This window comes from Metopolophium dirhodum, chromosome 6, assembly GCF_019925205.1.
Source record: "Metopolophium dirhodum isolate CAU chromosome 6, ASM1992520v1, whole genome shotgun sequence".
NCBI lineage: Eukaryota > Metazoa > Arthropoda > Insecta > Hemiptera > Aphididae > Metopolophium > Metopolophium dirhodum.
In genome coordinates, this window is record NC_083565.1 from 21,546,827 (window position 1) to 21,561,443 (window position 14,617).

Here is a 14,617-nt window from a genome sequence, read left to right on the forward strand (position 1 = left end):
GTATGATACAAAAATATTTTAATCGATCAATTTATTGGTAGAAAAAGAAGAGTTTTGGCACGGTAGACAAAAATAGTTTGTGGCAAATAATTATATTCCTAGGTAAATTATTTTTGTTCATAGTATATTACCCTGTATGGATAGAACCACTTTTTATGGTTTGGAGTGTTAACCCCTTATAAACCCACCTAATGGGAGATGAGGAGAGGGATGTTTGCAAATGTTTGACCCTATAGGCGCCAAATGAATTGGCACTGTCTGAACCACAGTAATTTCAGTCGTTCGACTATGTTTGTAGAGAACGTACACTCATTATAATAACTCTGAGGAGTGAGGACACAAAACTGAAAACACTCATTAAAACAATTGTTTTTGTTGGTAAAATATTATACTCTATCCAGAATAAGAACGCATCAAGCGGCCACGGCAAAACCGATTTTGCTACGTAAATTTGGTGCGTTCTTATTCTGAATAGAGTAGATATAATATATTATTAGATAAATAATATTACAATTGAAACAAAGTAGGTAGGTACTAATTCTATACACACATAAATTATTATTATTGAAGATTTTATTTATAATTATAATTAAATATGTTTTCATACCTACTTATGAATATATTTTATATGTATATATATTAAAATATTTGAATTATAAATTAATATAAAATATGATATTTAATAATATCGTTCCTACATTTGTTAAATTATATGTATTTTTGTTCATCGTTTCTTCAAAGTGCAGCAAGACAACACATCTATGACCCAACAAAACCCCGTCCGTTTTTAATATATTTTCCTTTTTTAGTGAGTTTTTTTTTTAAATTCGGTGTTATATTATATTATAAGGGTATTAAAAAAGAAAACACATTTTAAAGACGCAAAAAACAGTAAAAAAAATCTTTGTTTGTTTTTAGTAATATTATATTATTTTATTTATTTATTTATTTTTTTGTTTTTTGCTGAATTATACTTTTACATTTTTTAAAAAGAAGTAGTAAAAAAAATAGTAGAGTTTATCAGCTGTGTGAAAATATCTGAACAATTTCAAAATACTGTTTTATCACAAATCATTACAGTGTACAGATTATTGCAATTATCCCGTCATGCAGCAATGGTATTCGGCTGAAATATCAATTCAATTTGAAATCCCAATTATTGCTAAATATACCTACTAACGATACATGTTTAGATATAATATGATGATTATTAATCACGGTAAATACTGCTCGACTGCCGTATAGTATAGCAGGTAACATTTAACATTCATTAATTTAACATCAGTGACAAAAGGAACTTGCTGAAACAAAAAATATAATAAATTTACCTATTATACCCATATTGTATAAAAAATACGGTCTGCACCACTACATGGTTGGGTAAATAATATTATTCCGCCAATCATAATATGGAGTTGAATAATAATTATTTTATTTATAATACTCTAAAGGTGAAACAAAAATGAGATCGCTAAAAAAAATATAATTCGTGTGTGGTTTATTTGAATACTATCCTATGGTAAAAGTTAAAACAAAAATGTCAGCCGGTACATGACTATATTATTAGGTATATCAACAATAGAAAAATGATTTTACCTCGAATTAATTGGAATCCACAGGAGTGGCGTAAAATGTAAATAGATATAGTCGTTTTTTCAAACATTTAAAATATAATACCTACATTTTATATTCACTGAACAACATTAATTTAAATGTATTTTTAATGTACAATATTACCGATCCCTGTCGTATCTATTCCTGCATAATATTATAATATAATTAAAACGGCTCGGCGAGGTGCAGTGGCTGAAATCAATCACGCAACGTGATTGAGAGTAAGCAACGGCCACTGCTACTAGTTCCCGGATGGGTGACCACCCGGGTCCGTAGTGGCAAAAATATTGCCACACACATACACGTAGTGTTGCTAACCAACCATACCAACCGTAACCCCTACAACCGCTGATGGTCATATATAGTTGCCTGGCTCTAGTCCAATAAAACAAAGAATGTAAATATATAAAATATATAAAATACAATACGATAGCTTTATGGTATGTGACAGATTTGGATACATCCTGGAAAATACGAATGGATTGTTGTCGGGCGCGTGTCTTTTATCGAAAGTTGTTTTAACAATTTATTTTACTGTTATTATATTATTATCTATGTTCACTATATGCTAATGAGAAGATCTCTGTGATATTTTCCTTCGAATTGTCGGAGAGTTTTTCCCGGGATGTTATTCGAAGCGAGTTTAGAAATTAGTGGTTTAGGATAGTTTCGTTAAACTTTTTGTAGGGGTACCGTGACGAGGATTGGGAGGCCTCGATGATGTGTTTAAGTGTAAATATTATGGTTTTGTGGTTCACTAATGCTCATCGATACTTATATACCTATATAACTTATGTGGTGATTTGTAATTGGTCGATGTTTACTGATTGGAAAGATTGCATAAATATTATGTTTATCTTTGATGCACTATATTGGAATAAACTTGAATATTAAAGGATATTATATAATGAGTTAATTATGAGGAAATATTAACTAATTTTATTTTAGATTGTCTTTTAGCTAGCCCATTAGATTATTGCTTTCTCTGTATTATATGAGGTATACTATTGCGGAGATCAAAATACAGCAAAGTTGGTCAAATATTAACAAAGTGATTATTTAGTAACAAATTTACCTATAGCGTAAATAGGTATAAGAAAGTAAATATAAATAAACATTTATCTATCATTATTAATATAATTTATTCATACCTAAAAATATACAATGATTAATTATAGGTAGGTATATCAATTTAATTTTAAAAATGTAACGAAAATAGATAGTCCTTATATAGGTAGTTTTCACCTTTGAAAAAAAAATCATAATACTATTTATACACAAAAAAAACAAAAAAAAAAATAACAAAGACATTCTTCCGTCCATAGCGTATTGTTAAAAAATAATTCAATAGTAGGAAGAATATATTTTGTTTTTGAATAAACCATCCATAATGATAATATAATAATAATAATATAGTAGGTACATTTACATTATGACGTATTATTATAGCTATATGGTGAAGGTTAAAAGTGACTAAAAAAAAAAATGCGCCTTTGTCGCAACAATTCTTCTTAAAACTGCGGTTGAAAATTAATGCAATACTTTTTATATAACGATTCGGCCGCGGCGTTTGTTTTTACTTTTTTAATTGTTTCTATTATTATTATTGTTATAGCTGCTGTGCATTAACCCGGACGAGAGAATCACCACGGTCAAGAAACTGAAATCCATTCCGTGTATAAGTCGATACAATTTCGGAATGATATTAGAAAAACAAATCAGGCCACCGTTCACGCCGCCGGTAAGCTCCACGCAATAACGATTTTATTATTATTATTACACTTGCTGGATATCGAACTGCAAATATTCGCGTTTCGGACTCGGAGTAGTGTACAATATATAGTTATCGGACGCATATAATACGATAGCAAATTGTTTCGAAACTATTTGCAGAAATAACAAAACATGTTTTAATTAGTATTGCGCACATTGGACGGCGCGGGATAATGTGTTGCGTGTAAAACTTTTATCTTAATAATAATAATATTAATATACAATGCCGAATGATGTCCAGCTGGCTCTCGAATAATGATATTTCTCTGCGCCGCCCCTACGCGACGATATTGTATTCACGCCCAAACGGCAGTATAATAATAATATGGATTTCAACAATCTAATTCTATAACCGGACTCGACGAGATCCGTATAAATTAACCCGAAACAGTATTGTTATCACTAGGGCTGAGATTTCGACGCACTTTTAATTTTTTTCCCGGGGTTGCTGTACGATGCTCGCCTCGTCACAAATCCGTAACATGTACTTTTGAATGAGAATAAGAAAATTATTTTTTTTGTATTTTTTGACAAATTTAGACAGACTTTCAGATTAAAAGAAATCCAAGTTAAAGTTAATCCTAAAGAAATCCTGAAGTTAAGACTAGGACTTAGGGCATTACTTTTCCAGCCCTAGTTATCCCCAAATAGGTGATGCCTAACTCCTATTTGACGACAAGAATCAATAGACTACAGGACGTAGTACAGGTATAATAAACTAGGTATAGCCGGTACCTATAAGCACACTAGTGGAAGACGCAAACGCTATGGGAAAACTGCGCGCAATTTAATACCTCAAGTATTTTGAAGTTTAAGTCGACCTATTAATTCGTGAAGGAATTTATAACAACGTCTAATCAGCGTTTTCTATCACATATTTGATTATTATTATAAGACGTATTCATAATATATTATACAAAGTCATGTTGGAAAAAAAAATTGAGTTTCAATAGACATAATATCACATTTTACGTACCGGTATACGTTTATGTCCATGTTATATTGTTCATAATGTTTTATGAACACATTCAAACAATTATTTGATTTAATGCATAATATCGTCATAGGTTATATATATTTTTGGGTCTGTACAGTAATTTTAAAATTATATTATATGGCATACGAAATTATAGATCATACTAATAAGTAAGAACAGAGATAATATATGAAACACTCACTGAGTTATCAGAATTTCCAATTATCTTTAAAACAGCTTCTTCGAAATTGTTTAGTTTAAAATTCACTTAAAAAATAATGAAGCGTGAACAGCAGTTATTATATTACTGTACAACATCGAGTTTAAGTAAACTCGCTTTTTTCATTACCTATAGAAACATTTTGCTTTAAAAAGTAAATACATATTACCTATTATAAAAAATAAGTAAATAGTTATAACCTAAGGTGGAAAAATAAAACGCAATAGGTGTTTGAAAAAAATGGTTTGAATTAAATAAAAAAGTGAAAAAAAATTAAATCATCACTGTTATTTTTTTAAATCTAATTAGAAAGACAGGCTGAATTGTGATCCGACGTTTGAACTGGAAGAGATGATAGTCGAACCCAACCCGCTGCATCGAAAGCCCAGACGGTTGGCAAAGCAAAGGTCACTGAGAACTTCCATGACAATAGAAGTAAGAAGTTTAACTTTCGTGGAAATATATTGTGTTAGTAACTATTTATTTTTTACGACGATTTTCCCACATAACAGGACACAGAGACTAGCAGACAACTTCAACATTTTAAATGCTATAATCGCGAGAAGGAACTTGAAAGGCGAGAAATGGAACGCAAGGAACACGACTGGGAGCAGGAGTTGATTAAAGCTATGAACGCTTCTACCATACCAGCGATGTAAGTTCAAACGTTGAATAGAGATCATTTTAGATTAATTAGAAATATATAATATTGCCACAAGATAAATTCCAGTGATTACAAGGTATGAAAAAACATCCGCGACTCGTCGTAATTGGCAAAAAAAAAACCGTTTGAGTGAATATTTTTTAATTTTTTTTTTTTTTAGGTGTAAAGGCTTCAACAACTAAGTCATTAGCCTAAAATTGTAATTACATTGGCACTAATACAATTAGTATGGTTATTTGCTCAGCCTAATTACGTACGATGATTACATTTTTTCTTTTTATAATCTAATTTTAATGTTTACATACTATGTTTGCATGTTATCTTCACTTATCTTGTATTACATTTTGGTGTCAGTACCGATGTTTTTGAAAAAAATTGTGCATTGAGTAGGTGTTGTGTTCCTTGAGTGCTTCTTCCACAGTCGAAGGGTGGCTTGAGAATGGTTCTTTTGGTGAATATTTAATTTGCTGCTTGTTAAAGACATAATTTCTAAGCGTATCTTCAAATACGATTTAATCAGGTAAATAGACATTTCCCCCCCACATTCCCCTGACTTTTTTCGGTCTAGTAGGACATTTCTCCTTGATATATTTTTGATGCCGACATTTTCCCCAAATTTTTTTTTTAAATGTTTACTATTATATTATTTAATATGAAATTATTATTTTTAAATAAAATATAAAATATAAAATTATGTTTTTATTTTCATAAATATAATAGATTATAAATATATATGTTTGATTTACTGAACTACTTAAAACAATAACAATTTAAGAAAAAATAAGTATAAAATAAAATATTATTAATAAAAATGGGTAAAAATTCCGACATAAAAATGATAAATTTTGTTTGCTTACTGATTCTTTTGTTATTTCTAAACAAATATATTTTAGCCTTTGTTCATATTTTTTTTTTTTTTTTTGTTATAACTGCACCAGTTTGGATATTTAACATTTTAATAATTGCTTTTGCATTTGAAAGTAGTTCAGTTGATAAAAAATATACATCTATAATTTATTATATTTATGGTAATATTTGAAAATATTAGACAATAGGCAAAATAATAATTTCATATTTAATAATAAATTTATATTATTAAATAGAAAACTTTAAAAAAAAAATGGGAGGAAAATGTCTGCATAATATATAATATATAATATATCGGGAGGGGGGAATGTTCTACTATAACAAAAACAGACGGGGGAGAAATGTCCGCGATACCTAATCGACACCCAATTATCGATAACCATACAATGGCTAATTATTTGATAACTTTGAATGTATTCTTAACCACAACGTACTATAGCCGAATCCGGCGATGAAAACGATTACACCTTAACCTCAAGTATGGTACGTCTATATATTATTATAACCGAATTACCCATGTCTCATCGATCGTATCTGTTCCGGCCTTTAGGTAATTCGTTTCAGTATTATCATTATCAGTATTAGTATTCATCTAAATTGACGTGCCAAACGTCACTATTTTTTACTGCATACGGAACGTCAAATGTTTTTTACGCCGTTTACTTTTTTATCATATTATCATGACTCTGAATACATCTTCAACCGTCAAATTAGCTCCAACAGGTGACGGCCATTTAGGGTAAATGGAAGAGTTTATATTTTTTTTTATATCATATTTAAGTGGTACCTATTAAGACTTAATGAACTTTATTAGAGTTTGATCGTGCACTGCTCTTTTATAATTATTTACAGAAATACATAAGCCAAAATACTCGACTCTTTTATCATTTCTACATTATATCACGTTATTAATTGTATGTCTGCAATACCGTTTTGACAATCAACGAACAGACGTTATCTTAAAGTCACTTTAACTTAATATCCGGCAACTTCTCGGTATTTTATTCCGTTTCGAGGATCGTGGACTGTTATTTTTTCGATTTTACTCGGAAAACGCTTCTTGTTTGTATGTTAATATATATTATACCAAACGAAAACCGACAGGATGACAGTTATTATAAAATCACCAGAAAAGTATTCCGACAGACCGACAACTGTATTGTTTATTCCTGCAGTATAATATATTATATATTTTATTTATACATTATTGCAATGCGATAATATTTAAAATGTTTGAAAACTTGGACGGATACCGATGAGCAACTACAGCTAACAGCCCCTGTTTATTTTTCCAAATCTATTATAGTTTGATAATTTTGTACGATGTAAGATGTGTCTGTATAGTTGTCGTATAACGACAATTTATATATTATTTTAAATATCAGAATATACATTTTAAGACTAGGACGGATATCATCGATGTGCAGCAGTCCTTACCCATTGTTTATTTTTTCATTCCATTCATTTTATCGTAGCACGATGTGGGATAATGTATCTTAGTAGTAGTAAATTAAATATGATTGAATTGCTTATTAATTGTTATCAAAATATACGTTAAATAAAAATGTTAGACATAAGTTCTATAGTTGAACAATATACGGGCGAATCGACCAATAATATATTGATTTCTACCCCAAAATGTATGAGGTAGGTACATATGCACAAACTATACAATTATACGTCATAACAAAACATAAGCCCCCACGGCACACACACATCAATCAGAATTTTAGATGACGTAATTGACAGAATTTTATGAATCCCAAAATCAGCGTTTCTCGATTTTAAAAATTGTTAAACAATATCATATAATCACCGAAATCTCATAGTTTCCATATAGTACAAGCTCACCCAACATAATATCATCTTGGTTGTCTAATCAACAACTTAATTACTGCTTTGAAATTAATATTAAATACATTAATTATAATTATTTGGTTCTATTGTCTCTTATTTACAGAGCAGACACAATAAATAACTATAATAACGTTTTAAGTAGATAAAACTTTTATTTTGTTTTAATAACATTGGATTTTTCGTTTCATTTCTAAGTAATGACTTCTAGACAATCGTAAACAGCAGTTATGCGAAAAGTTTAGCAATTTTGTTTTGTTATCGATCCTATCTTTTTACAACATATTAAACTTTTTTCAAATGATGTATATTGTGTCAAAACAAAACGCTAAGCAATGTTATGTCTACAGTTGTCCGTCTGCTATTATCAAATATCGAGAAGATATACGCACTTACAACAATAATATCATATGTTTTATAAATTGTATTTACCGATAGATATTTCTAATCGATAATAATTTGAACATTAAATTATAACAATAATGATCACTTACAATCGTTGGCACCAATTAAAATGTGTTTTACTTATATTTTTTTAGTGTAAGATCTGTAAGCAGATATAAGAACTATTTTTATTTACGATACCTAGCAATTAAATTTAAATCAACTTCATAACACCAGTTATACTCGCAAGTCGCAGAATTAATTCAATTGATATTAGATACTTCGTTAAGATACCTTATTTCGTAGTCATTTTAAACCCTCAAAACACCAACGAAACGATTCCATAAAAATATTTTAATATATATTTCTTTATCAGCCCGAAATCTGAATAGAACCAAACAATAATTTACGATCCTCCCAATTTATCAGTGTTTGTCTTATAACAGATTTAATTCAAACTCTTCGTGGCACTTTGAAAAAATCAACAAAAAATCTCATTACTCTAAAAAGTTTACGAATGGATTATAAAATACCCAATATTAGTTTTGATAAATTTAATTAAAAAACAATACAAATCGTTCTGGTCTTTTTCACAGCTCTTAGAATGTGAGGTGTTTTATAACGATAATATTTTAATTATTCTCGGCGCGTTTCACAAACAAATCGTAATTAAAATACAAAAGAAAAAGACAGCAGTGCAATCCGTGCTGATAATTTAACATAATATTATATATATTCTCGCAGCTGAGAATAATCAACAAAGATAAAACACAATATCGTCCTATATATATTTTCACGTTCAAATTATTCGTCGTGTGGTTGTCGTTTGAATCGATTTTAGTTTTTCCGAAGAAAATAAATGTTGACTCGGTTTTCTTTTCTCTCGACTACAAACACAATATATTCGGAAATATTCACAATGTTATTTTCCGTCGGAAACGTCATAACGACAGTATAATATTGTCAACAATTATTCAACAGTAGTAAACATCTAACCTAACCACTCTGTCAGAAGTTGGAAGGAAACCTAAATGTACGTTGAGCGTTGTGACTAAATACCTTTGTAAATAATTTTCAGTTAATGTCAAACTAATGGACATAAAAGGCGATGTTTTAAAGATCAATAATAAAAAAAAAAAAAAATACGTTATAATATATATTATACAAGCATGCTATTCTGTTTAATCACATAAGTTCTCCTTAGTTCATACACTTTTCTATCAGCTAACGTGGTTGTTCGCACGGTGTTTTTCATTACAACGGAAAGATAAAATACATTTACCAAAACCACTTGTTTCTTTATTGTTGATATACTTATGTGATTTCTCTATGAAAATAATATAGACTCAACATAAATAACGTCTACAACATAAACTATTTATGCTGCACACGGTCTGTTGTAGGAACAGTAGGCGATTTACATTATTTTTTAAATGTTCCAGACGCCTATTTAATTAAACGAACGATGATTGTGTTTTTTTCTAAAATTGTCGATGGTCGAACCATAATTTTTGTTAAATATATTATTATTTTATTGTGATACATACGGTCCACTTAAGTTTAGAAGTTTAGTAAACTAACTACCCCAAATAGTTTGAATAAAATAATTATGATAGAATTACCCATCGAATTACCCACCTATTTAGGTGTTGATATAATATTATAAATCTAGAAATTGAATGCAATTTTTTTCGTATTCTCCATTAGATTGTTGATTTAAGTCTTAAAATATATATGGACCATTTGAAACAATTTCTACTTATCGATCATTATATATTATGATATATAGTTCATAGGTATTATGGAACCAGGTCGCGCGCGAGCTACAACAACAAAGCGGGGTAGGTAGGTAGGCAATATTATTCGAGTAAGACACAATGTATCGTCAATAAAAGTAAAAAGACAAAAAAAAGTTTTCAAAAAACATCTAGGCCATTCCGATTCGGGAGGTATTTCCGGTCATAGGTCACCGCCGTGCCGTTTCTACCGTTTTCCTATAATATTATTAGTAATATAATTTAGTGACGACGACGGCGGCGGCGAATCTTTTACGCTCGTTTGTATAAAAATAATAATAATAATAATTTGCACGGTTTTGCCGTGACAATAATACCTATGCAGACGATGGGCGAGAAAAAAAATTTCCGTGTTTATGTGCAGCGTACCGGCCATGGTGACGGACAGGGATGGAGGGGGTGAATTGCTGACGGTGCCCATGATGACGACTGAACGCCGGCGGTCCAGTTGCAAGCTGAACATCTCGCCGGTCAGCATCCAGACCAGACTGTTTTCCGCGCAGGCCGATACCGGAAGCTGATACAATCACGAGGAGCAGGGCAATTGAATTATGCCACCGGAAATCTACTGGCCGTCACGATTTTATTATTATTGTTTTATGTAATTATTAATATTATTACTTTGTGTACTCATTATTATAATAATACTATACATTACTATATTTATTATGTCGTCCACGTGATCGTGATATTTTGGTACTATACAATATTGTACTGTATATTAGATATTCCGCCTCCTCCTAATCGACGCGTGGGCCTAACAAAAACAACAACAACAGCAAGTACATCGATGATGATGATGATGATGGTGATGATAATAATTGTTCGAGCCATGGACATTTTGTTACAATATAACCCGTAAATACTGTACGCGACATTATGATATTGTCGTAATTACAATATTATTTTGTTATACTTAAGCGTCTGCTTCGTCACGACTGTCTATCCGTTATAAATCATAATATTAGATGTATATAGGTATAGTAAGTACTGCGACAGAGCTAAACCAAAGTGATATTTTTTAGTTTTGCTATATCTGCATTGTTCGTTCTGTATAAGCCATAACGGTATTAAATTATAATACATAAGATTTCCCCTCACAGACACAACGCAAGTGTTTTCCGAAAAATTGTGTCTATATATAGGTACTTTATAATATGATACATACTATCACGTAATATTAGAAATCTAAAACAATTAAAATAGGTTATCTACACTTAAATAGCTTATTTGTAGAGTTATATTATTATATTATTATACATCCTGATTGAACAATGCCGTGCTAACTTTCATTGGCGCCCCACGGCAATAATATTTTCCGCCCCTATATATGTACTTTGCAGCCCTAGGGAACTTTCCCAATTTTCCCTCCTCCCCATTGGCACGGATCTGTCAGAACACCACGGTGTTTTCCCGTTCTCCTTTGTTGTGTTCACTCTGTATAATAATAATATAATAATATATTGTATTTTGTACACTTAGTAATAGACGTGTAGCGCAGTATAATAATATTTTAGGTATAATACTTGTTCATTATTATTATTATTATTATATAATATTGTTATGTTACAGTTAAATACTTTGAACGTGTGGTTTGTAATGTTTTTACGGATCACTATTCATCAATGGTTAAAACAACGAAGTGTTAACTCTGAACCAAAAATTACTAACAATCTAATTATTGAAATAACTTAGTCCAACCCAAGTACAAGCCATGCGTTTAATGTACTGGTCAACAGATACTGCCAAATGTCAGTATATGTGTTTGCCATTGTCTAACGCAATGTATACTCATTGAATAAAGTATCAAAATATCAAGTAATGGCATAATATGATATTAACCTAATTTAATATGATAATATTATATTGAGATAATCATGTTCAATTAACGACGGCCATTTTGGTCGCTGTTAATCAACGTGTTCAAAATATTTAAATAAATTGACGTGTAAATATTGTACTCGCGTATTTGAACGTATATTATGCTCACGTCTACTTTAATTAAGCAACCTATATCAACAGTAACATAATATTTTAACCACGCACGTTGTGGGTTTGAAGTGAAAAGGTTCCATTTCGGTTTGTTTTTCAACAAAATCCAGTTGTATAGAGACGCATATTCTGTACTGTATACATTTTCGATCAAAAACTATGTTATTATAGCGGTCATTGAACAATATTATTAAATTAATTAATTATATTTTTAATGGTTCTATAGAACAGTCGATAGATACAGTTAATAGTTTAAAGTTGGAAAAGAGATTTTTTTTGAAATAAATATAATTTAGAATACAGTGTTTTGAGTTCTCACACTAATAAATACCGTTATGATAATATATTACTATAATATTGTTTAAAAATAAGACAGTTCCATTAGATAGAAATATTTCAGTCTCAGCGGAAATTGTTTTTTTTTTTCTTAATGATTATCGACAGCTATCTATAACATATTTTTCAACCCTATTTTTACATTGGGTTGCTACAATTTAACATAATATAACATTTAATGTATTGTGCAATATGTATAAAAAATACCGATTTTGAGACCTTTCGTTCCAAGCTCACTTTATTATTATCCGAGGGTAAAAATAAAATTCAATCAAATTTTGTGTCGTAAGCACTGCCAAAAAAAAAAATCAGACGATAGTACTATATAGACGAAGAGAAATATTGCAATGTTGAAAAAACAATGTGTCTTATAATAGTTTATGGTGAGCTTTGTTGAATTCGGATATTATATTATTAAACGAAAACTTTTGCCACCTCCGCAATATGATTTAATCTCGGCAAACCAGAGAGTAAAAAATTAATATCAAAGTCTCAGCGTTTTATATTTGAATAAAAACGTTTACATTTTTTGTAAAAACAGAACGCGTATAAATTATGAAAAATTAAATAATATTATCAATTATTGAAAATACTATACACTCATCATTTGACACATTTCGTTTTAATAAATCTGTATACATTTTCTAGTTTCATGCGATTAAGATTCCACAATAATCATCCCCACGCAATAATACTATTGGAATTCAACACTGCGGCAATGCGAGAAATAATAATTTATTGTTAATGCGAATTTCGTTTTCGTTTTTTATTCAAATATTCCACAGTGCAATATGTTGATAGGCACACACGTGTTCCTCCCCCTACCGACGTAAAAACCTACAAAAACAAAAATAGCTAATGACCTTAGTTACCGGGCTTAAGATCAATTAAAAAAAAAAAAATATGTTGATATAATGAGTTTATAAACTAAGTACAATTATTATTCGTATTGTAGCGTATTTATTTTGTTTTGTTTTGTTTTTTTTTTTAATTGTAAACAAATAACTTTTTGTACATTTAACATAATTTAGTTATATTTATAGGGAAATGAAAGTAAATTATTTCTTATTTTGTACGACTTTCAGGGTTATTATTAAGACGATCAGAAAACTGTGTCTGTTATAATAATATTTTAATCACAAAATAAATAATTGTGACATTTTGTACAATCCCTAAAAGTCAAATTAAGAAGAAAAAATACATATTCTGTATAGATCATTAAAAATCTGTTATGTCGAATGTATATTATAATGTATACGATATATTATAACGTATATTAAATAGATGTACATTATTTTATCATTCCTACTATTTAGGGCGTATAGAAGTGTAATTATTTTAAAAATACAGGTAATTAAAAACGATATATTATCATGGTACCTATCTTTATAATTTCAATAAATGTATATCATAATTGATTTGAATAAAATAGAATATTAAGTATTTTATATTATAATAATATTATATTTACTTCCCAATTACCAATAATCAACCGAAAAATGTTTTATTTTTCAATTATATGTATTTAATATTTTTATTGTTTTTCAATATTATTGTATAGGTGTATAATTAGCACGACTTGTTGTATACGTGCAGACAAGACAATTTAATTTAAAGAAACGAGCATTTAACATATTATTGAATAGTTGTATTGGACAAAAATAGATAGTTACATAGGTAATTCAAGATGGTATAGATAGAGGTAGGTTGAACCAGTATCTATAACTGTTGTTTTTATAAAACTTAAAACATAGAACTCCAGTATCTTTACCTACTGTTTATTTTTGTTTTTAATAACTTACTATACAGCTGAAACTTGTGTCTTGGATTTTTATTTTGAATTTTGAATGTCATATTATTATGCCATGTCAGATTAGTGTGTTCGTTAGAGGTCACCCGCATAATAATATTTAAAAAAAATGTTTTCTGTTAAACTTATTACTTAGTAATACCTATAAACTTTTATATGCTTACATTTTATCGTATTTTGGTAAATCAGCGAAGAAAGTGTTTCGGCACATCCTAGCCATAACCATTACCCATGCAATCTATATTTTATGATTTCATATTAATTTACAAGCCTACGAATAATTATGTCAGTCATCAAAACATTTATAACATTGTCTAGATTATAATGCAGT

General features: G+C 29.5%; 1 protein-coding gene across 3 annotated transcripts in view; it reads left to right on the forward strand.

Moving 5' to 3' along the window:
* The window catches only part of LOC132947146 (serine/threonine-protein kinase 32A), a 123,302-nt gene extending 109,339 nt beyond the window's left edge, over positions 1 to 13,963 (forward strand). For 2 of the 3 annotated variants that reach the window (XM_061017354.1, XM_061017355.1), the window contains exons 9-12: positions 3,230 to 3,355; positions 4,893 to 5,018; positions 5,096 to 5,238; positions 10,513 to 10,805. In XM_061017354.1, the coding sequence (XP_060873337.1) occupies positions 3,230 to 3,355; positions 4,893 to 5,018; positions 5,096 to 5,238; positions 10,513 to 10,669 (552 nt within the window). In that variant the 3' untranslated portion in view covers positions 10,670 to 10,805. Of the gene's footprint in view, positions 1 to 3,229; positions 3,356 to 4,892; positions 5,019 to 5,095; positions 5,239 to 10,512; positions 10,806 to 10,873 lie in introns of those variants that run through there. The other variant, XR_009664846.1, reaches the window with a different exon arrangement.
* Positions 13,964 to 14,617: the final 654 nt, after the last annotated feature.